General features: G+C 38.2%; 1 protein-coding gene across 1 annotated transcript in view; it reads right to left on the reverse strand.

The window, feature by feature from the left end:
- Positions 1 to 1,969: 1,969 nt before the first annotated feature.
- LOC134746485 (SH2 domain-containing protein 4B-like) overlaps positions 1,970 to 24,853 on the reverse strand; it is a 45,216-nt gene continuing 22,332 nt past the window's right edge. The window contains exons 2-10 of the mRNA XM_063680891.1: positions 18,248 to 18,362; positions 14,710 to 14,826; positions 8,679 to 8,852; positions 7,976 to 8,194; positions 7,070 to 7,244; positions 6,233 to 6,346; positions 5,691 to 5,798; positions 4,587 to 4,787; positions 1,970 to 4,187 (exon numbers count right to left, since the gene is read on the reverse strand). Of these exons, the coding sequence (XP_063536961.1) occupies positions 4,078 to 4,187; positions 4,587 to 4,787; positions 5,691 to 5,798; positions 6,233 to 6,346; positions 7,070 to 7,244; positions 7,976 to 8,194; positions 8,679 to 8,852; positions 14,710 to 14,826; positions 18,248 to 18,352 (1,323 nt within the window). The 5' untranslated portion in view covers positions 18,353 to 18,362 and the 3' untranslated portion in view covers positions 1,970 to 4,077. The remainder of the gene's footprint in view (positions 4,188 to 4,586; positions 4,788 to 5,690; positions 5,799 to 6,232; positions 6,347 to 7,069; positions 7,245 to 7,975; positions 8,195 to 8,678; positions 8,853 to 14,709; positions 14,827 to 18,247; positions 18,363 to 24,853) is intronic.

The raw sequence follows: 24,853 nt of genomic DNA on the forward strand, positions 1-24,853 counted from the left end.
TTAGCACTTGAGAGATTATATATCTTGTGAACCATGACATTGTTCTCTAATATTTAAGACTACCGCCAATATCACCTAATAGCAAGTAACAAAAATGCAGACAAATAGCTACCATCATCTCTTATTCAAAAGGTTGAAATTGCAATAGCTTAACTCATTAAGGAAGGCGGCGACCTACTTAAGTATAGCTTTCAAAGTATGTATGTTTATCATTATCGAATGTGCTATGTTATTGCAATTTCAACCTTGTGACTTAGAGAAGACGGTACAATGTGTATGCATTTTTTGTTTCTTGCTATTACATATTTGTTATTAAATTAGCGATAGCCGTAAACAATAGAGAACAACGTCATTGTTCACAAGATAAGCTCTCAAGTGCTAAACGGTCAGTTTATAAATTTCAACTTTATAAATAGAAAGTAAATATATACCTAATAAATATTTACACAACATAAGTGGAGATAGGATGAAGAACGCAAACATTGGTATTTTTGCATTCTTCGTAAAGAAAACGTTCATTGGGGGTTAAATTGTTTGTCCCAACATGAGGTATTTCCAGGCTTCTTATATAATTTATCTTTCATTGTTCTGAATTTGTATTTAGTGTCTAAACATTCAAGCTGTTGGTAATCTATACTAGCTTGTATTGTACTTGTTTTACTAATTTTGTATTTTGTATACGTTAGTATGTTTATTTTAGACTATATAGATATGAAAATAGCTGTGAAAGATCTTGATCTATAAGACACTGCCAAAAAGCATTTAATACTTTATATTTAGTAGTTTTATGAAAGAAAATGCACAACAAGCTGTTATAGAATTCGAAAAATGGACTAATTCAATGGATATATTAAACATATTAATCACGGGTCACTCACGTATTTTAAGTCGAAAACGCTCCTCGGTACGGAGTGAAACATGTCGAGCGTTTTCGACTTAAAATACGTGAGTGACCCGTTATTAATATGTTTAATGTCTCTCACGGAAGTTTTGTTACTAAAATTTAATGGGTTTTGATGTGAATGGATAAGTTACTATATTACAAGATACATCAAGGAATTAGCCATGAAATAACTTATTATCATTATATTACTACTATTAAATATCATCTATGTCTTGTAAACAGACCAAACATTAAATGGTCCGTGAAAAGGGTGTTTGTAAATAATGTATAGTGTTACATTTTAATACTTGCTTAATTAATAAACACTTACCAAATAAAGGTATTTTTTTTTAATAAAACGACAGAGTAATTGACATATTTTTAATCTAGTTGGCAGTTTAGAGTACAATATCGTAGATCTATGGTCTATCTACAAACGACAATGGCATATAGATCGTTTAAAAATATTTATATAAATCTTAACTTGTGAAAGCTGAGAACTCCGTATCTAATTTGAATTTCACTTTGGCTTGTTAGAATCCGGGTTTCGCTTAAGCCTGAACACATCGATTAGTGTTGAGTGCAAGATCGTACATTTGCTACTGGCGTTTAGTGGCACTTAACACTAATCCCTGTGTAAATCGGCCATTAGAGAAAGCAATTTAAATAATACTGAAGCAGATGTGGTAATTATCACAATAAATAACTATTCCATAAAATCTAACATTTGTTCATTAACGCGGAAAAGTGCTGGCAACATCCAATTGGTGCCGCGTATGGAACGTGCGAGGACCCAAACTTTTTTTTTAATTTGAAAATCATAGAGCTTATTTATCCAATAATTTTATTAGCACCAAAAGTACGCTATTTTTTATATTGCAATTAAAGGCCTCTCAACAATTAACATAAGGTAATATAATAAAACAATGCATACAAGTAAATGCTAGGTTGATACCTGAGTATAAACAATATTTATTCGAGACTAACTTCTTATTAGGACATTTTATGGCTTTCTTCTAACGATCGTTACCAGAAGTTGAATAGTAGACAATATATTAAACATATTAATAACGGGTCACTCACGTGTTTTAAGTCGAAAAACGCTCGACATGTTTCACTCCGTGCCGAAATGTTTAATATGTCTGTGTCTCACGGAAGTTTTGTTATTAAAGTAGACAATATTTCGTATCTAAAAATATTAGAATTTTTTCAAAAAGTTAAACGAATAGATGTAGCTTTAGAATACAAAAGCCCGTCTTCGCTACCTATAGGTATCACGTCCTTAAGAATACTTAGAATATAGCGGTCAAATCTCAGAATAATACAGACATAACATAACTTACCTCTAAATATACATACATGACTCGTAGAAATGGTCCCAGTTTGATCTACAAAAAATGTGACTCAATATTTGAGATGTTTTTCTAACAGCTTATTCCTTAACTTCTAAACTGAAATGAAATGATGATGAAAACTGTAATGATTGTCATATTATCATTAGTCATTCTAAAACCGTTAACTTTTCAGGATTTTCCTCGTGTTATCCTATAGATAGGTTAGGTTGGGTTTGTTTTATGGCAATCCTGAAAAGTTACGCGTTTCCGAGAAAAACCAAATTATGACTAATGATAATATGACAATCAATATATTATGACTTTCAATAATTATGTCAAACAATAGAGACCCTTTTAAATTACATAGAACAGCCGGCCTAGCCAAGGTGACATCGCTATCGCTATCGCTACGAAAAAGAAACGCTTTGTGTCTCTATCACTCTTCCATATTAGTGCGACAGTGACAGTTGCGTTTCGACCGCTAGAGCGTAAGCGATTGGCATGTTGGCTACGCGGCCAGTAACGAAGTTAGCACTTTTGAAAAACAAAGACTATGTTATATTTATTAACAGTAGCTAGACACCATCGGTGAAAAAGACGTTTCTAACAGAAACTGGCGTCACATCTAAAGCAAAAAATAATAATTTCTTTCAATATTTCCGAGAATGTGAGAAAGCCAATTTTAGTGGGGCGTAAACTTAAGTCAAGCCATGAAGTAGGTAGGTACATTAGACCAAAGATTGGTTTTCTAGCTTTACCAGAACTATTGAAAGAGTAGCGCTACGTACGCTCTAACTAGTCCAATACTTCTTTCCTTCTGATATGCTTGCTTCTTCCTGTTAAACTACGAACATAATTATACTGGGTTATTATGAGCTCATGATCTGGAATGACTGAACAACTTTTATCAATTAAAGACTATTTCATATGAACATCGCGAAAATAAATACCCATGTCCCGAAATATTTCGGCTACTTTGAGCTCGCAAGTTTTCACTTGTATAGGTGATTTTATTTGCGAACTTATGGTTGGTCCCATATGAAAGGTTGTTCAGTACCTATATTATTCAGGACCATGACTCTGTAATCACCCAGATATACTCACTGTGGAACGACGCCATACTTGTGGTTGAACATTGTTTTTTTTTTCTTTTTTGATGACAACTTTTTAGTGTTGATATAGAATCAAATTTTGGGTTAGATAGTCCTGGACAGATTCCCAAATTTGTAATGAATTTAATTTGTAATTTAAACACACGCAAAACTTTTTGTAGATATAATAGTGTGAACTGAAAACCAGCGCTGTGGCTGCTACTCTACACTGCACCACAGAAAATGTTGTGATTAACCCTTTTGTCACGCTGTTTGCTATTTCATTGTTGAGTTTTTTTAGGAAACCCGGTTTTTTTTTATAGTGTACGATTATGTGAGTGTCAATAAATGATTATTCTATTTTTAATAAATGATTAATCACTACATGGTACGGTACGGTAGTACGGGCTTACGCGAGAGGACGCCCAGGATCGAGCAAAGTGGAGAAAGGCAAGTAGGAAAGCGGACCCTGGCAAAGGCCGGGATAACGATAGGTAGAAAAATAAAAATATATATGCTTAGATCTTTAAAACTACGCAACGGATTTTAATGCGGTTTTTTTATAGAGTGATTCAAGAGGAAGGTTTATATGTATGCATCAGCATTGCACCCGTGCGAAGCCGGGACGGGTGGCTAGTATTCTACATTTCATAGATTTTGATCAGGACAATAAAGTTATTGACGAAAAACAGAAAATTCTCACGCCCAACCACAAGTAGGGTGTCGTTTCACTGATACGGTTGTGATTTGTGTGGTGCAGTAAGGATCGCTAGAGCGCCTCCAAGATGGCGGGCGGCTGCAGGTGGGCGCAGACGGTGGTGAGCAGCTCGCCGCCGTTCTCCGTGATGGCCACCGTCTTGTGGTGCGCTATGAGATCAGCTAGAACAGAGAGACGGGTATGGTTATATTTTTTTACACAAGAGTATTATTTTATATGTATAAGGAAGAAGTCGGCTGTGATAGAGAGACCATTAAAATAAATAAATAAATTGATTTTATTTCAGGCAAGCACCAGAAATTAAAGCGAAAATTCTTCCTAACAGAACTCAGACCGAACGTCCGTCTTGACGCCCTAGGTACCGCTGGAGAGACGAAGTGCAAAAAGACCTCAGCGAACTCGGTGCCGTCGACTGGACAGAAACGGCTTTGGACAGAGTAGCATGGCGGTCTTTGGTGTCGGAGGCCAAGATCCACTTCGGGTTGATGCGCCACAGCAATAAGTAAGTAACAGAACTCAAGTTGAAAACATGACAATTGAATATTGACAAGTGCACAAACCTAAAGTATTGTGCGTAGCTTGACTATCCCCCAGCAACCGATAACCTTGTGGGACGCGTTCCACCAGGTAGTGCTTGCAGCGCGCGTGCGGCGCGCGGTAGGAGAGCGCGTAGCCCCACACGCGCTCCGACACGCGCACGAGGAAGGCGCCGGGCAGGCAGCGGGACAGGAGCTGCTCCGCCTCTGTTCGGGTGATGAGACCTGGAACAATCGTCACCATCATCAAGGAAAAAGTTTTGTTCAAAAAACCCGGACAACTGCGAGTCGAGCTCGCCCACCGAGGGTTCTATACTATAACGGTTCATGAGATACAGCCTGGTGACTGACAGACAGACAGACGGACAGTGGAGTGTTATTAATAGGGTCCCGTGTTTACCCTTTGGGTACAGAACCCTAAATAGGAATATATTTTACAAAGGTGTGTCATGACAATATAAATATCGATTTTCCCTAATAATAATAATAATAATAATAGTGCTGCTGCGTATTCATCTGATCCAATAGGTAATCGTTTTCTGGAGGGGTCCAGGATGGACGTATTTTTAGGCCTGAAAAATTAGATTCACTCATCGATTTTACAAGACGCTGCGGGATTCGTTTGCTAGGCTCTCCATCTCCAATCCTTGCAATTGAGCCACTGGAGGGGATTGTGGTTCGAAATCGCTTACGCTTCGTAGCGATCGAAACGCAACCTACACTGTCCACTAATATGGAAGAGTGATAGAGAGACACAAAGCGTTTCGTTGTCATAGCGATAGCGATTGTCACCTTGGCTAGGCCGGCTGATATTCTGTTGAAATGTTATACGAAACTAAATCTACGTTCTTATTTTTATGAATCATTTAACCTTTTAAACGCTTTATGTCATAAACAAAAACGTCACTGTCTCTTCAAGATAACGGGCGCAAGCGAGCGAATGTCAACTTTACTTGAAAGTGTAAAGGTTACTTTGACAGCGTCCGTCATAATCCAGTGGTCCTTGGCGCTGTGGGCACGACTAGTAACGACCACTTTAGGGGTTCTTGGCGTTCAAAGGGTTAACTACAGATTTTATTTGTTTATTCTGAAAGGCGAGTTAAAATAGAAGAATGGAAAAATTCGTACCATGGAACCAGTTAACGGGTTTGTTGTTCTCGTCGAGCCCCACTCCTCGGGGCAGCTCCTGGCTGCGGAACCACTCCACCACCGCTTCTCGGCTTGGAGGCTTTCCAGCTAAAAATGACCAGTAACAAATTTAGTAGAAATATATATAGATACCAGGCAGAAACATTTTCCTGATGTATTCTATTTTTTACGAATAGTTTGATCGTAGGATATTTTTAAGATTACGTACGTTGGTCTGTGGGTATACAAAATGAATGATATAAGCCCTTTTGTGATTTTTGAGAAAATTATTGACAACACTAATTACGAAATTTTGAGACACCAATTTAACACCGTTTCACTTGGTTTATTTGTTTATAAGTACATATCCTGCCATTCTTCATCATCAGGCCTACTTTTTAGGGCATAAAAAATAGTAAAATTACGTGACGAATAAAGAAGCGTGGCGAAGATAAAGTCCCAAGCGTCCAAGAGTAGAGTATTCGGATGTTTAGCGATTTTTTTCTAAAAACTTGAAGCATGATATAAAACCGGTGTGTTACCTTGGCTAGGGCAGGGCGGCGGCGGCGGCGCGGGCTCGGCGGAGCGGCGGTGCGCCTCGCGCGCGGCGCGCGCTATCTCCCGCATCGCGGCTTCCGCTTCCTTGGCTTTACGCTCTGCAATAGTAAAAACCATACAATTATAATAAATTATTGTTTAACAAGCAGAAACGTCTGCGATCGATGCTATTAAGCTTAGAATAAATTTAAAAGTGGAAAAATTACTGCCTTGGGTGAGACTTGAACTCCAGAGGCCGTGAGTTCAAGTCTCACCCAAGGCAGTAATTTTTCCACTTTTAAATTTATTCTAAGCTTAATTATAATAAAGTTTTGAAAGACTAAATAAACGCTTTTCCAGCGCCAGCAGCACTCGATAGCGTATGCGTCGATTGATAAAGAACGATTGAAAGATAAGAAACATTTGGAATAAAACAAAAAACTTGCAGGCACATCAAGATGGTTACTATTAACAGGTATTGATGAGATAATAGACCAATAGAAAAAGAATAACGTTTTAAGGCAATATTCTGCGACGTTTGCCAACGGATGCTGCATAAATTAAATATAAAAACACACCTTGCTCTTGCCAATACTCTCTAGCTGACACCGTCACTCACGCTGTTTCGAGACATGTCCCGAAGACAACATAGCTTGCTCCAGACACACAGCGTCATCCTGCCCACCAAGCGTAGCATCTTGCATTGAGCGTGCTCTCCTGGCCTTAATCCCGCGAAGTAACTCACCAGCTCTCGCATCCGCCGCGAGCCCGCGAGTCGCTCGCATACAAGCACTGAATGACACAGTGGCGCTGCTTAAAGATAGACCCTGGAGACAGCATACCTTGCTCCCGCCAGGCTGCATCATCCTGCGCATTAAGCGTAGCATCTCGCATAGAGCGCGCTCTCCTGGCCTTGATTCCGCGAAGTAATTCACCAGCTCTCGCACCCGCCACGCGCCGCTCCCATGCGAGTACGCGTGAACTAACACCGTCTGTGGGGCTGTTTTGAGACAGATCCTGAAAACAGCATTTTTTTTTTTATGTAATAGGAAGCAAACGAGTAGACGACCCGCCTGATGGGAAGCAGTCATCGCCGTCCATGGACATAAGCAACACCAGAGGAGCCACTTATGCGTTGCCCACCTTTGAGAACCCTAAATACCTGCTTCTTGAAGAACTCCATGTCATAGCGCAAGGGAAGCACCTCAGAAGGTAGCTCATTCCACAACTTGCACGTTCTGGGCAAAAACGAGCGAGATGCCCGCTTGTTTTTGGTTTGCCACGTGTCAAGGAAGTGAGGATGAGCTTTGTTTCTTTGGCGGGAGGTGCGTTGATATTATTACATGTACTCCAACTTACTATTTTAATAGAAACGATCGACATATCCAGAGTAACAGAAACTGAGGTGCTAAATAGCACAACAGGATCACGGTACGTCCAACTATGTATAAATGTGCAAGACTTTGCAAGAAGTTGAAAAAATTCTAGGATTTAAAAAAAAAAACACGAGAATTAAGGAAGTTTTAATTTCGGCAATGGGAAATTTCGTTGTCAACACAAAACGCTGACTCCGAAATTTTTCCATGTGGTCATGTGTGTGATGTGTGTGTTTCCGTTTGGATTGCCTTTTGTGAAACTGCGCTGAATCAAATTTTGCAGGCTTTTCAAAAGGTTACAGAAGAGAAAAGAAGAGAAGCTTCTTTTCTTTCTTCATTGCGAAAAGCAATTAAAATAGAATGTATACCAACCTGTAACCCATCTCTCTTCCCCTCAATAAAGTTGAAATGCAAAGTATTCTTATTAAGGTCCAGCTTCATGTCGTCGCTGTAGTCCTTCTCTTTCCCCCCGGACTTCTCTTTCACCTCGGGCTCCAGCGCTGCGATCCGCTGCCGCAAATCGTCCACTGTGCAGTAGATTTCCAAAGCGTCTTCTATAGATTCGACGTTTTTGGGGGATAGGTCAAACTTCTGAAATTGAAAGAAAGAAACATTATAACAACATTTACTCACTTAGTCAAAAAGAAAGAAAACTTTAAAAACGTCTTGATATGAAGCGTCAAGTACCGAACCAGGAAACAAGTATCGATTCACGATTGTTGTCATGATATGTTGCTTTTGAATTACGATACAACACAGCCACTCTCTTGCGACTACAAGACAGTGGCTGTGGCCTTGCTAGAAATATAGACAGGAGTAGGGCAATAAATCTGATGACCCATAGAAACACCATCTTACCTGCTCCAGACTATCCAGAGGCCGGTAGTCGATTAGCTTCGATAATGCTCTCTATGACAATAGCGATAAAGTCCACTTTACCTGCTCCAGACTATCCAGCGGCCGGTAGTCGATGAGTTGTGTGAGTTCCTTTTCAACGGACTTGCGTAGCTAATACGCCTCCTGCGCAAGTCTTCCATTATGTTCGCTATGACAATAGCGTTAAAGTCCACTTTACCTGCTCCAGACTATCCAGCGGCCGGTAGTCAATGAGTTGTGTGAGCTCCTTCTCAACGGACTTGCGTAGCTGATGCGCCTCCTGCCGCGCCTGCGCGAGTGCGCGCGCGCGGGTCTCCTCTTCTAGGATGCTTTCTATGGACTTGTCGTTGGCGTGCTCTCCCATCACCCAGACCTGAAAAAGATTGTGCTTAGAAAACTTAAAAAACAGCGGCCCTCCATTCAATATTGTGTACTGCAAAGAGGGGAGGCAAAGATGATTTATATTATAACAATGACTGCTCAAGCAGTCATCCCAGTGGATACGTATGTTTTGGCCTTTGGCACGTTACACATTTCATAGTTTATGAGCTCTAACAGTTGTCACGCGATACTCTCATAATGAAGTGTACACATTGATAGTACCTATTGTAGAAAAAAATCATCATCATCATCATCATCATATCAGGTTTCAGGATGTCCGCTAATTTATTAAATGCCGCCCAACCCAGCTGGATTCTCCTGGAGATCTCCTTCTGCTAATGTGTTTTGTCAAATGATAGAATATGTCCAAGATACAAGTATTCAATCAATCAATCAATCAATATATTTTATTTCAGACTAATGTCCATAGTGTTAGTGTGTGTATTGCTCGACCACCTCTAGCATTTCGTTCCCAACCTTAATGTTTGGAATCGATTTACCGGGGATGTTCGTCATAACTTTAGTCTTGGACATATTCATCTTAAGACCTATCTTCAAAGAAGCATGGTATAGGCTTTTAATCATGCTTTGAAGATCTTCCAGGGTCTCGGCAAACAAAACAAGAAAAAAATATAATCCGTTTTCATAGTTTTATTTCATGAGTAACTATCGCGGTAACCGAAGACAATATTAAGAAAAAAATTGTTTGCAATAATAGTGACATTCCCATTTCCTTCATAAATAGTCCAAAACCTTTGATAAGAGCGACCGCATCGGTGTTCCGAATGGTCGTGAGTCCGAAACTCGATCAAAGCGGTGACGTGGGAATTTCATTATTAGGGTTCCGTACCCAAAGGGTAAAAACCGTCCGTCTGTCCGTCTGTCTGTTACCAGGCTGTATCTCATGAACCGTGATATAGCGACAGTTGAAATTTTTACAGATGATGTATTCCTGTTGCCGCTATAACAACAAATACTAAAAAAAACGGAACCCTCGGTGCGCGAGTCCGACTCGCACTTGGCCGGTTTTATTATAATTTACCTTATAATAGTCGTCTCACACAAAGTGAACGATATAGAAGAATAACCACCAGAAAAAATCCCCACTATTTTACCCAGTAGTTATAGTATTTCTCAAACTCTGTGGGTAGGGTAAATGTGTCATCTCCATATAATTTATAACCTAAAAACGCTAAATCTCGCAAAATTGTATTGAAATGCCTCCAGTCAGCGTACCAATCGAGGGCATTGAGTTTGATTAATACTATCTATATGTATCGGTTAGAAATATGAGCATCATTAGCTAAAAATACCCAGAGTCCAGTCCGGATAACACAATCAGCATTTCCGTTTGCGCATACGCAAGAGTTGACTGTCGGTGTCGAGTCACTACGCAGTGCAATTTGAAATGATTGGGCGCTATTTGGTACACTTCAGTTTGTAAACTGTTTTGATTATGTCATTGCTAAGTTTGTGAACTGCTTGTTACTACTGAAAAGCCTTATTTTCTAAGCATGGTGCTCTTTTCATTTTTACTCTTCATAATTTCATCATCAGTAACGAGTAAGAACAAGACACCAAGCTAATCTTCTGGTGACTCCTGATTTTGATGATTGTGTTCGGCGCTGTCATAATGTTGCCATTGAAAATTCTCATCTATATCACAGAATAAGTAATTGAGCTATCAACTTATATAATTCAGCAGCGGTATCGTGGTCGCGTTTTTATCACCTGTCATGTCATGCGTCACTTTCGCACTTACATACTTGTCAGAACGACACGCATGGTGACAAACGATAAAGAGTATCTTAGTAGCCCTTTATTACGGATATGATGGTTGTTCTTGTCAAAGTGACAGCGTGATAAAACGGTGACCGTCACTTTACATCCCGCGGTGTTAAATAGTGACTGTTGTTTAATCACGTGAATAAAACCATCCATAATACGCCTGAAGCTTAGGTTGGAATGGTAAAATAATAATGGGGTTGGCCGGTCGAAATAATTAGCAGATGGCGCCAGCATAGCTTGCCCTGTCAAACCCTAGAATTGTGTCAAATTTTTGTTTTTTAAATGCCCTGGATGCCAGCCCTTTAAGCCAAATCTCATAGAAAACGGAGCAAGCTATGATGGCGCCATCTCTGCAAACCTTTGACAGTTGCCAACCCCTTAGGAACCTATTTTAATATGGAATTCCGCCGTAAACATTAAACCATTGATTGATCCATTGATTGACGACCGGACTGGCCTAGTGGGTAGTGACCCTGCCTGTGAAGCCGATGGTCCTGGGTTCGAATCCCGGTAAGGGCAATTATTTGTGTGATGAGCACAGATATTTGTTCCTGAGTCATGGGTGTTTTCTATGTATTTGTATATTATATATATCGTTGTCTGAGTACCCATAACACAATCCTCTCCTTGAGCTTACCGTGGGACTTAGTCAATCTGTGTAAGAATGTCCTATAATATTTATTTATTTATTGATCAAACACCATATTAATACTAGGTACGCTATTAAGGTAGTCGCAATAACTAAATCGGTACCTACCTTTTCTATTTAGAACCATCAAGTCAAGATAAGTATTTAGGAAGAAACTAATTAATAGTCTGAACTGTCAGCGCTTCCTCTCTATGTAGGTACTTTTTCCGTCTTCCAACTGATAAAACATGAATAGGATACGTCCACAACAAAATATATGTTCAAGCATTGAGTAAACCTCTTCGACATTGGGCTAACAAAAGACCAGATGTCAGTAAAGGCCGTTTGTGTTACGATGGGATAAGCGACCTTAAACCTATTGAAATAAGTGCTAATGTGATAATAATCGTGAATGCCTGGCATTGCAAAATGTTTGGAATTCCATTTTGTTCTCATATTTAGGTTAAATGTAAATTCAAAGCATTTAACATACTAACTAGACATACCATATTCTCATGTATTGGTTAAGTTTCCTACGTCTTAAGGACCTGTTTACATCTAGAGGGAAATATAACCAAACGGAGCCGCCACGTCTGTAATTTGTTGTACAAAAAAGTCTGCCATTTTTTGCGGGGGAGGGGAACGTCAAATGTATACGTAACCTCAAAATAGCCATGTCAGATAAACGTCAGTCCATACATTGTGTATGACCATTGGCCGTCTATTTTCGACAGAGGGGAATGCCTGTTAATGGCTTCGCCGTTTGGTTATATCCTCCTAGGTTTACACAATGATTAGGGTTTAGTGAGGCGAGTTCATACATTTGCTACTAAACGCAAGTAGCAAATGTATAAACTCGCCCTAAACACTAATCAGTGTGTAAGCAGGCCCTAAATTTGAACTTTCTCCCAATTTTTTTTTTTTTTAATGAAAATAGGTAATTTATTCTTCGACGTCAATCAAGGCTCTAACTTTAACATTAGGTACGCTTATCGTGGTCAGAGTCAGAGGTTATCCAGATCGGAAAATGGTTATCTCATCTTTATGACATTATATTTTCATAACGTACACTTTCCCTGTGGGAACTTTGATATGATATAAGTAGATATCATTGTTCTATTGTTCAAGTCTAATAGTGGATAATATAAGTTGTATAAACATTTATAACCAGACAAGTGCGAGTCGGACTCGCCCACCGAGGGTTCCGTACTTTTTAGTATTTATTGTTATTGCGGCAACCGAAATACATCATCTGTGAAAACTTCAACTGTCTAGCTATCACGGTTCATGAGATACAGTCTGACAGAGGAGTCTTAGTAATAGGGTTCCGTTTTTACCCTTTGGGTACGGAACCCTAAAAAGCAAGCCAGATATTATAATCAAGTAAATGTTTTTAAAGGTTTCTAGTTTCTAGTACAGTTTAGCATGGTCGTGGATAATTTAGTTCCAGCAGTCTTAAGCCTCGGCTTCCCACGGAATTCACCCCGAGCCCAATCTCTTCAAAACACAAATCCGTTGTTCTGATTGTCATTCCAATGTTTTACAGAGCCCCGGGTCAGTAGAACGGATGGATGAGTATTGTGCGTTCCGTTTTAGATAAGTTAGATAACTTTATGGTAAATACCTTTGTAAGTATTTATTTTAGAATTTAAGTTAGAGTGCACATCCAGTTCAGTAGATTTTTTTTACAAGTACGTTACTTTTGTGCGTACTAAAGCGTAATAAAGTCCTCAGTCGCTTATATTTCGTTATAAAGAAGAATTTACTATGCAGTTGTTAAGGATCTCAAGTTTTCAAATACATTATTTTTCAAATTTAAACTGTCATGAGTCATACTAACTTAAACCAAAAATGTGACGTTTTCAATCAAAAGGTACCAAATTGTCGCCAGTCGATAGGGTTTATTTCAAATTGAAGCTATATGGAAATAGCGCCTTATTGACAGCCGACAATAAGTACCCTTTTGGTTGAGAATGGCACAAATACAGTTTAACTCACGTAAAAAGTCACTCGCGCAACATGTTTCGGAGAGCCTAGGTCTCCACGGCAAGTCGACACGGCGCGGCGTGCAGCAGTACGCGACGCGCGGCGCACGCGGCCATTGTGAACGCTATCCACAATTCCACATGCATTGTTCAGTTTTTAAAAATGGTGACCTAGGCTCTCCGAAACATGTCACGCGAGTGACTAAAATTACGTGAGTTAAACCGTATTTTTGGCTTACATTGTTTTTCCTAAACATTAGACTCCTTGATTCAATGGGAGCACGCGGTCATGTTGCTCCACTTCTAACCACAAAACGATTAGAGTCACTTGAATCTGAGTCGTGAACTGTCTGCAAGGCGACCTACTTACTAGGATGGAGTGAGAACGTTATTATGACCATATTGACGCAAAATTATGACACTAAGCTAGGAACAAATTGACAGAAGTGCTGATAGAGACGGACCAAGCTAACTCTGCATGGTATTTGCTACGACAAAGTGTGGCAAAGTCATCATTAAGCTCCTACTAGCCAAAATGACAAACGGTGATAAAACATTCCAATAGAAACTTAAATCATGTATGGAAATATAAAAAGATAAATTTTAATTTCGTTGAGTTTCATTATGTAGAACCAAAGAGGATATAATAAGATAGAGCGGTACTGTCATATTAGTAAATTTTGTAACGACTGTAAATTCACTGCCATCTATCGACATACTTTAAAACTAAAAATGAAGATTAATAAAAATACGATAAAATGTATTTAAATATGGATAAATGTTTTTTTTATTTGTATTCATTATTTTTATATGATTATGACCCATGTTCTTTCACTGATATGCGTTAAAATTATAAATAACAAACAAAACCGTCAACGCCCTCTATACGAGAGTAGGCCAAAACTAGTGGCGCCATCTGATCGAGAATCAAATCTTCGTGATTTTCGAGGCACGTTTTTTCCTTAGACTGCATCCATCTAGTAGTAGTAGTAGTAAACTCTTTATTGTACAAATAAATATTAAAAATTACATGGTACAAATAATAAGATGTACAAAGGCGAACTTATCCCTTTGAGGGATCTCTTCCAGTTAACATCTATTACAGAGTTATATCTATTTTTGGTAGAACGGAACTCAATTGCAATAGAGTTTGACTCTACTTATAGTACGAATCGTTTCGCAACCGTGTCAAATCGTTTCAGTCGCGTGAGTCGCATCACAATGTGAAGGTATGTATAATTGAAAATATAAATCATCAGCAATAGTAGATAGGTATGCCCTTTGCAGATTTAATCGAGAACCGTAAAAATTCGTTTCCAATGTGCACTGTCACAAGTCCCAACCCTATAATCGCTTAATTTAATGACAGCGTTAGCGTACCCATCGAGTATGGAACCATCGAGTTTGAAAATCACTATAGTTATATTAAGACTATGTTAGTCTCTTACCCACGGTTCCCCGTCTTCCCCGTGCAAGAACTTGACCTGCTTCTTCCCATTCTTCTTCGGCCTGTCCGTCGAGTCTTCTTTGCAGAGCTTTTGATCCCAGATCTGCCACCGCCGCACCTGGAATTCGGTTTAAACTCTTTATTATACTGCTTCAAAAGAATTCATGGGTCCATTAAATAAATAATAATAATAAATAAATATTATAGGACATTCTTACACAGATTGACTAAGTTCCACGGTAAGCCCAAGGAGGCTTGTGTTATGGGTACTCAGACAACGATATATATAATATATAAATACTTAAATACATAGAAAACACCCATGACTCAGGAACAAATATCTGTGCTCATCACACAAATAAATGCCCTTACCGGGATTCGAACCCAGGACCATCGGCTTCACAGGCAGGATCACTACCCACTAGGCCAGACCGGTCGTGAATTTTAATTACTTATCCGTAACTATTTTAAGTACTTAAAAACCTATTTGGTCCGGGTCGAAGGACCAACACAATTATCTTCATAGTGAATGAACTCACTGACTGACTAATGAAGTAATTAGAAATTAGTATTAAGATTCTGCTGTTCACAGAAATAAAGAAAAGACCGATCACATCTACTCTGGCGGAATGAAATTACTCTAAAGTTTCGTTTCGTAGCAGTTAGCTTGTAAATCATTGTAGTTAGTTATTAATTAGCTACCTAATAGCCATGGCTAAAGTCGTCTAGTTATTAGCGGGACTGACTGAACTACACAGTTTTATTTATTGCATTTGTAACTATGTAACAAGTAGGTAACTGAACAAGGCCTTTAAGAAAATATCATTTAGCTATGTAGTACATACTTTATTGTAAAATGAAGACATACTTATAATAGTTATATGTTTTACAAGGGGGCAAAGTTGTGGTTTAACCGCTCGTGCTTATATTTATACCCGAGCTAGCGGAAGATTCCAAAATTGAATTAGCGTAGCGAGTGGCTCGAAAAGTGGAATCTTGAGGGTTGCGAGGCTTTCAGGGCACGAGGGTTTAACAAATTTTGTCACCAGTGAAACACAAAATTTTTCACCACACGAATGCGAGGAATATACGAGTACTAACTGTTAAAATATCAAACAAAAGCAAACCATAACAAATCCAAATGAACGTTATTAAATATTTATCATTTAAAATCATCATTTAAAAGTCAATTCTACTAGCCAACATAAGGAAACATCTCAAAATTTGCATCAAATTACTTTGTCTCACGTGTGGATAAAATGCAACTTTCTCATCAGTTTTTGAATAATCAAGAGAGCCTTTACCAGCTGGTATGGTGGAAATGTAATATTTTAACCTTTTAATGTACTCTTCAGATGACCTGTAACAACAATTCTCTATTGTAAATTTTCGGTACCATTAGCCCGAGGTCAGAGTTGTCACGATTACGACCCGCTATCGAATTTGAAATCAATCTGCCGATAGATTTATAATTAATTAGCGACCCGCCCCGGCTTCACCAATTTACACAAAAGTCACAAAACCTTAACAATTTTACCTTTCCTCAAGGATCACTCTATTCATAGGTGAAAACGGCATCAAAATCCGTTTAGTAGTTTTTGAGTTTATGGCGAACATACAGACATACATACACAGACGCGGCGGGGGACTTTGTTTTATAATATGTATTAATTGAGTCCGTCTAAACTAACTCTGCACTGATTAGAACCTACAGAATAAAGTGAGTGTCATTATTTTATGAACGGTATATTTTCATCGTTTGACGCTAATGATGACATTGCCATACTTCGTCATTGCAAATGCAATGCAGAGTTGTTCTGATCCTACTCTATAATTACTTATACTTCAATAATAGTGCTGCGATGGATGGCCAGTTGAAAGTTTGTCGTTAAAACTAAGCACAATCAAATGCTAAATGTTTCACTCGCTTTCCCAGACTTAATATTTTATGCGTTTCTATGTTTAATATTCCAATAAAACATCAAAGCTGTATATTATTTTACTTTGCTTAACAATAACTCTAAACTGATCGTATCTTATTAGGCCTAAAAGAATTTCCGAAGCAGAGGTGAGAATAATATAAAAAATGTAAGATTCGTCGGTTTTAGTGGTTAATCCCAAAGTTTATAACATAGCCGAAAATTAACATGATTCACCGATAAGAACTAAGACTGTAATAACGGTGGTAAAGTACCTTATAAAAGTAAATCATTTTGTACCCATAACATTTACAAGAAAGAGAACATAACGATAAGTCAACTCATATTTATTTATATTTAGAAAATATTCAATAAACAGCGTTGTGGTGAACGCATTATGAGACCAAAAGCTTTTAGCCCTATCACGACCTCATCATCGGGTGCCATTTACTCTTTGAATATTAATTGCTAACATCAAATCGACATAGCAGTGTAAAGCAACATTAACCTTCTAACATCATTCAAGACAGCAAAAGAAAGAATGTAAGATGTATGAGTTTAATTCTTTAGAAACTATTTTAATGGCTATTGCAAACAAAAGTCCAAGCGCTTTGAGAATAGATTTAAAATAGATACCATATTTTAATCTTCTAATACTTTGGTTATTAAGAATTCATACAAAGGCAAACCTCACAAAGGTTTAGTAGGTATCGACGTTAGATCATTTTGTAGATAAAACATAAGCGTTAAATACGAACGTAGCAAATTGATCTATTTTATCGTCCTTGCCATTCAATTACTAGTCATTTGTTTAAAATCAGACTGAGCACTGACCTTGTTGTGTCGAAAGTACAATTTCGTACAAAAAACGGAATCGAATTATGTAAGGAAATCTATTTCGGTGTACCCATAGATAGTCGATGTCCGCTAATTGTCACAACATCCGTTTGGCTTTTTTAATTCAAGATTTGATTAATTGAAATGTTTTGAAGGCCAGACCATCTCTGTTTATTTTTCAAACGAGACTTGCAATGGTTAGTGTAAGTCTTTTGCAAGATTTTGTTTGTTAGTTTGAGTAAGAAGCATCGACTGAAGAGAGAAAAAGAGGGATTTGATGTAATGTTTACCTACGTTTGTTTGAGCACCTCTTGGGCAAACCGTTTAGCCCCATGGCTTCACGCATTTTGTCATCTCTGAATTTGTAAGTCTAGCGCCGCATCTACGTATCTCAACCCTAGTGTGTTTGTGTTTACATGTACCTCTACCTAATAAGTCGGTATTTTATCTCTTAACTTCAAAATCTTCAAATTAAGTAATTTCAACTTTACATTTCCTCGAAATTAGAATATTTCCTACTCGTATTGGCGGTGGAACGAAGAGTCATCATGATCAGTGATGCCTTACGAGTATAGTCCGCCAAAAAAATGAGACTGAATAAACATTCTCGTATCGTGCAGTCAGTATCATAGAAGCGGATGAAACAACACACTAAAAGTATCTGCCACCCTAGAATTTTCTTCTAAATATAAATATATTTAATTTTTTTGTGCTATTAGAGAATCTGGATACTTTGATGCGTTGTCTGATCCGCTACTTTTAATACTGACTATATGTACATACCTGTTCTTCCCGCATCTTGCAGAACAGCGTCTGTTTCTGAGTCTCATCCAGCTCGGCCAGAATCTCCGGGTCTACCCACATGTCCCGCAGGATCTGCTGCAGCATGGTGCCGGCCCTGAAACAACAGATACGATATTGAAAGAATAGTCAAAAGATCAAATGAAACAGTTCTATAATATTCTAAGCCTATTTCTAACGTTCATAATAGTGCACCGACATAACAAAATGGAAATCAACATGTTATACCCTACTGCTTTTACACACACATTAACCTAATGCGTACGAATCAAGCAAGTTATACTTACTACAGTTATAATTACCAATATCCAGGAAACAAACCAGTGAAAGTAAATGATGGTCTTGGATAACCTATGCTCTATTAATAGTGCTTCCTCCTATCTGTGGCCTTTGCGTATCAATGCTTGTTGATTCATGTAGCTTTTAATGGAATATTACCGTGGAGTTTTCCTATTTCCATAAAGAGTAAATAACTTGACATACGCACTAGTGTATGTGTATAATAAAGTTATATAGTGCGTTTACTTATGTATTAAGTTGCGTTGTAGAATCGACGTAAAAGATGTTTACATTTTTTACCTTATTCCAAAGGACTATCTCTAAGACGAAAATATTTGTAAAATCGTTTTCGAGACTAGTTTCATTCATGGAAAATATAACTTTCCTGCGTTTTCTCAGCCACCCTGATATTTTTGAATCAATATACATAGGTAAGTAAATATCTTAAGGCCACTTACACCAATCACTAACCCGGGGTTAATCGGTTAAACCTGGAGTTACCAAGGTTACCAGTACAATTTGACACTGGGTTAACAGTTTAACCGCTTAACCCCGGGTTAGTGGGATGGTGCAAGTGGCGCTTAAACTATAAAGCAACACCGTTGTCACCAAGACACGCTTATATTTGCATTGCCGATTTGACATGCACCATGTCACAGTTGGTTAGTCACGCTCACATACAGGTGATGTAGGAAACTTCGTCAATGCGAAAACAAAAAATCTCGTTCCAAACAGCTCCATCCATATATTTCACCTTCTCATACAAACGGAGGAGTTCGTTCTCATTTTAAAACTATGTGTTGGATTGTAATGAAACTTTGCACATATGACATGAGGTATATCTAGGCCTAGTATATATATAGCTGTAGTATATAAAACAAACGACATAGAGCAAAAATTAGTTTTGTTTGAAAAACTTAAATTCGCTGTATTTTTTAATTATTGTATCTGAACCTACATAAACTAATTACAGACCTAGATATACCTTATCCTATTGTAAGTACAAAGTTTCAGAGCAATCTAGCTAGTCCTTTTAAAATGAGAGCGTAACTACGTTTGTATGGAAACACGTATGGAGAACCGAGCTTGTAGGGGACTTAAAAAAAGTTATCTTTATAATGAGGTAAAACCACCTATAGACGAGAATAAAACACTAAAATACTATGTAATCCTATGTGACATATGCACCCGTATATTGCACTTTTTTTCTGAATATATAGTAACTACTTCCGCTCTCTAATATTGGATTTCCGATATCTATCGGACTGGTATCTACCAGTACCCAACAGACAAAATACTAAATTAACTAAATGGACGATGTACTGAGTCACCCTACTCATGTCACCCTTTCTTTATAAATACAGGGTGATTCATGAGACGTGAGCAGCACTAATCCTGCACACTCAGTAACTGTTGATTGATCTATCTCCATCGTATTTAGTTGGAAAATACCACACTTTTTCTGATTTTTTAACTTTTTGGTGAGGACAAATTTAATATTTAATTCTCTACAATCATGGTCACCCTACAACACCTAATTGATAAACATAAAACCTCTTTAACCGTAACGACAGCATTTTGATTAGGTATGAATAAAATAAACTGTCAAACGAGTGAGATACGAAGTTTTCAAAAGTAACCGGACTGATGACAGCTATGGATGACAGACTGACTCATTTTGACATAGAATATCGGTAGTTTACTACTTATTCTAATTTAAGGGCGACCATACATGTAATTTTTTTTAACGACTAAAAAATTTACATTAATCTCACTAATACTGATACGAAAGAGTTGCTTGTAATTTACGAAATGCACAGTGTTGCTCACGTCTTCTGAATCATTCTGTATATTCTCGCAGGATATTTACAATACATCGGTGGTCGCTAATGCTGTGTAATGTTTTTGTTTTATCTGTCTGTTTGTTCTTTTGTCGTGACTAAGATTGCATTGGGTTGGTGCTATGAATGATATTTATAAACTCATATTAGGTATGCTTTAGTTATTTTAGTTCCATTCAAAACCAAGACAATCACTCAATGAGGGCTACCGTGTTTAATTTCGCCGCTAGGGGCGCCAGTGTAGATGGTCTTTCAAAATAGTGTCCTTAGTGTCTCTTACAGTTACAATTGTGTCTCTTAGCCATACGAAATGGTCTGTGCTGTGACCGCAGATCCAAACTGCGATTTCAACGTTGCAAAAGCTCTAATAATATTGCACCTGCTCAGTCCTATTGTATGGGATTTGCACAAGTTTTGTGTGATGTCACTAGTTGCTAAAGAAGTGAAACCTAATGTGTTCTAAAGTGAAAATGGCTTTAGGGATGTTGTGATTTGATTTGCACAAGTTTTATGTGATGTCGCATGTTGCTAAAGAAGTGAAACCTAATGTGTTCAAGAGCTTTGGGATGTTGAATTAAATGCACCCGATAACGATAGTAATAGTTAACATACATAAGTACATTACGTAATATCTATATTACATTGGTCACAATCTCAGAATAGCAGCAATTTACTGTCCGTGCATTCAATGTCTTTGGATCTGTAAGGAAATAATAAATAAGCGTTTCAACCGCTCTGTAGAAATGCTCCATTTTGTTTTTCCAAAAATTTACATTTTGATCATAATAAGACCGTACTAATTTAAACAACTTGGTCAAATTGTGATTTGGTAAGAGCCACCTTCCCATACAAACGTAGTTCCGCTCTTATTTTTAAACTACGTGTTGGATTGTAATGAAACTTTGCACATACAATGACATGAGGTATATTTAGGTCGGAAATTAGTTTATATAGCTCCAGTTTACAAAACAAACGAAATAAAGCCAAAACAAGTTTGGTATGAAAAACTTAAATACGCTGTATTTTTTTAACTATGGTATCTGAAGCTACATAAACTAATTACAAACATAGATAAACCTTATCCTATTGTAAGTACAAAGTTTCAGAGCAATCTAGCTAGTCGTTTTAAAATGAGAGGGGAACTACGTTTGTATGGATAACCGAGCTTGCCGGAGACCCTTCAGTTTTTTTAAATAAGATACCTATAGACCTCCAGCAGAATCAAGTAACAAAGTGGCCCAGCGGCGCGACGAGCTTTGCTGAACAATCCTTGCTCGCTTAGGCTCGTTTGTGCTGAACTGACAAAGGAGTCGTGACTGTGGTTGCGCCATAATTAAACCAGTTCTATGGCGCAGTACCTACAACCTGTACCGCACTGGGGCATTCGGACTTTGCTGATTGTATTTAGATCGCGTGCTTGGAAAGTGGTGCGACTGGTACGAGCATAGATGTGCTGCGAGTGAGGACAAAATGACAAATCTACAAAATAGTAAAGTCTTAGTAAAGACCGCACCGAGAACAGAACAAAGTGCGGTAATAAATAAATGAATATAATATTATATAATAGGTATTTTTGGTATTTCAGCCACAAAAGTGTCTCTTAGCCAAAGGTCGTTCTACATGACATTAAAACTCTCTAAGGGACCTCTACGTGTTGGATCTATATCCCCACGCAAGCCCGTGAAATCCAAGGAGATACAAATAAATAAATATTATAGGACAATTTTACTCAGGTCGACCTAGTCCCACAGTAAGCTCATAAGGCTTGTGTTATAAGTACCTATATATATATATGTATGTATACATAGAAAACATCCATAACTCAGGAACAAATATTTGTGATAAACACACAAATAAATACTCTTACCGGGATTCGAACGAGGGACCTCCTGCTTCGTAGGCAGGGTCACTACCGACTACGCTAGAGGCCGTTAGAGGCCGCTAGAGGCCGGTAATGTCATTATTAACGTTATATTTTCATAGACTTGACATTATTGAAACAATGCCACACTTTGTCATAGCCAATGTTCTGCAGAACAGTTACTCGTAGCTTGGCCCGACTGTAAAAATATTACTCTTAGTGCAACCCGTAAGTTCCTATAAGTTGAAATGTTTTGTAACTTATTCTGAGTTTTGAATAATTCACGGTTAGTTTCACTAGACTTATATTGGCCGGGATATAGACCGTGATTACCTTTTGTATTATGAGGGTAGACCGAGTGCTGTCTACACAACTTTGACACCTACCCGCTATCTTCAGTCACCCGTGAACATGATGCATGTAAAGAACTGCGTCGAAATATCGGGAGCTCACAAATAATACAAAAGGTAATCACGGTCTAATTCCCGGTCATATAAGTCTAGTGTAACTTATTCTGATTTTAATTCGTTAAGAGAACCATCTTCTTCTTCTTCTTCTTTTTCTAGGGGCTATGTAAGGCTCCAGAGCCTATGTATCACTGCGACCATCTCTGATCTATTGTGATCGCCACCTACTACAACTCTCGATCCAAACCTGCGACTTCAAACAGCTGCAGGATCTAAGAGAACCATGCTCAGGCCAATTTATTGGATTTTTGATGGTATATTTGCATAGTAATACGTATAATAATACTTAACATTTACTTAAGGCTGTTATATTACTTATATTCCGTTCCATACCCATCAGGATTCAAAATAAAACTGTTTCTATCTCGTAACAAACTTAGCACAAAAGCTTCACAGTTATCCATTAAGTACCAAACCGACATATGAATATCCTCTATTTTAAGATGCATATGCCATTTTGAAATTATCTGGATTGTGGGTGGCAATAGTTTAAAAGTGAAGGTGACTGAAATGTCGTGACTGAGAGGCGGGTTCACTTCTAACACTTGCCTTGGATTGTCATGGCTGGTATATCTATTTGTACCTACAGCTCTGTAGTTTTAGTTGTGTAACTCATAGTAACTTCTGTAAGTTAATATGAATTCTTAGAAATAACAGAAATAAGTAAATTATGTATTAATGCGGCAAAGTTTAGTAAACGTATACCTACCTAAGTAGGAAATATTTATATATCTAGGTAGGGAAGTCAACAATGTCGTAGGCTTCCTATTATAACGTGGAATGTGTATTAAGTAAATAGGTGACAAATACTGAGAATTACTTAAGTTGAAACTTAAAGGGGGGTAAATATCCCCCTTTAAGTTTCAACGCTGAATAATTTCTTCATTTAGACGGCATATGCAAAAGTTAATTCAAATGTAAGTAAAGGGGCCCACTGACTATCTGTCCGCCGGACGATATCGGCCTGTCAGTTAGAACAAAAATTTGACAGTTCTTCAACTGACAGGCCAATATAGTCCGGCAGACTGATAGTTAGTGGGCTTAGGCTTCCAGCGACATCATACTGTCTACAGAATTCACACACTCAAATTAAGAATTTTTACCACCACTCTATACTGATTTTTACCTGTGTATAAGTGATTTGCTTCGGTTGGTTACAACCGAAGCATTAAAGATGGGAAAGAAAACTTTGTTACCTCATTTAACAAAACTATTTAACTCCATTATTTGCACTGGCAAGGTCCCTACAAAATTTTGCCATTCCGATATCGTACTTCTGCATAAAAAAGGAGACAAATCAGACATAAATAACTATCGTCCCATTAGTCTGATATCCCATTTATATAAATTATTTATTAAAATAATAGAAAATAGAATTGCCCCACTGCTGGACAAACACCAGCCACCCGAACAAGCCGGATTTCGACCTAGCTTCTCCACCACTGACCATCTCCACACTCTTAATCAAATAATAGAAAAATCCAACGAGTTCAGTGTCCCTCTGTACCTTGCTTTTGTTGATTATAGCAAAGCATTCGACAGCGTCAAACATTCCGCTATATTTTCCGCCATGCAGAATCAAGGTATAGATCCGGCATATGTTGAGCTCGTTGGAACTATTTACAATAATAGCACAGCTAGCATTAAATTGCACGCACCCGGTCCCGTATTCAGCATAGCGAAAGGCGTCAAACAGGGCGACCCGCTATCTCCAAAATTGTTCACCAGTTGTCTCCAAGAGATATTTCAAAAGCTGGCGGTCTCATGGGAGACGATGGGCATTGAAGTTGGCGGCAAGAGGTTAACAAACCTGCGCTTTGCTGACGACATAGTCCTCTTCTCCCACACGTCATCACATCTGCAACAAATGCTGCAAGACCTCAGCACGGCGAGCCTTGAGGTTGGACTTACAATGAATAGAGCGAAAACTCAGTTGATGACCAATCAAGCTAAACATAGCATAGTAGTAGATGGGCAGGATATACAATATGTCGACGAGTACGTTTACTTGGGCCAGATAGCATCCTTCGAGAACAGGCGGTCTATCGAAATCGATAGACGTATCGAGAACGCCTGGAAGACCTTCCCTTGTGTCTTAAGCGCAAACTCCTTGACATGTGCATCCTGCCCATCCTAACTT

Source organism: Cydia strobilella, chromosome 13, assembly GCF_947568885.1.
Source record: "Cydia strobilella chromosome 13, ilCydStro3.1, whole genome shotgun sequence".
NCBI classification, from domain to species: Eukaryota; Metazoa; Arthropoda; class Insecta; order Lepidoptera; family Tortricidae; genus Cydia; species Cydia strobilella.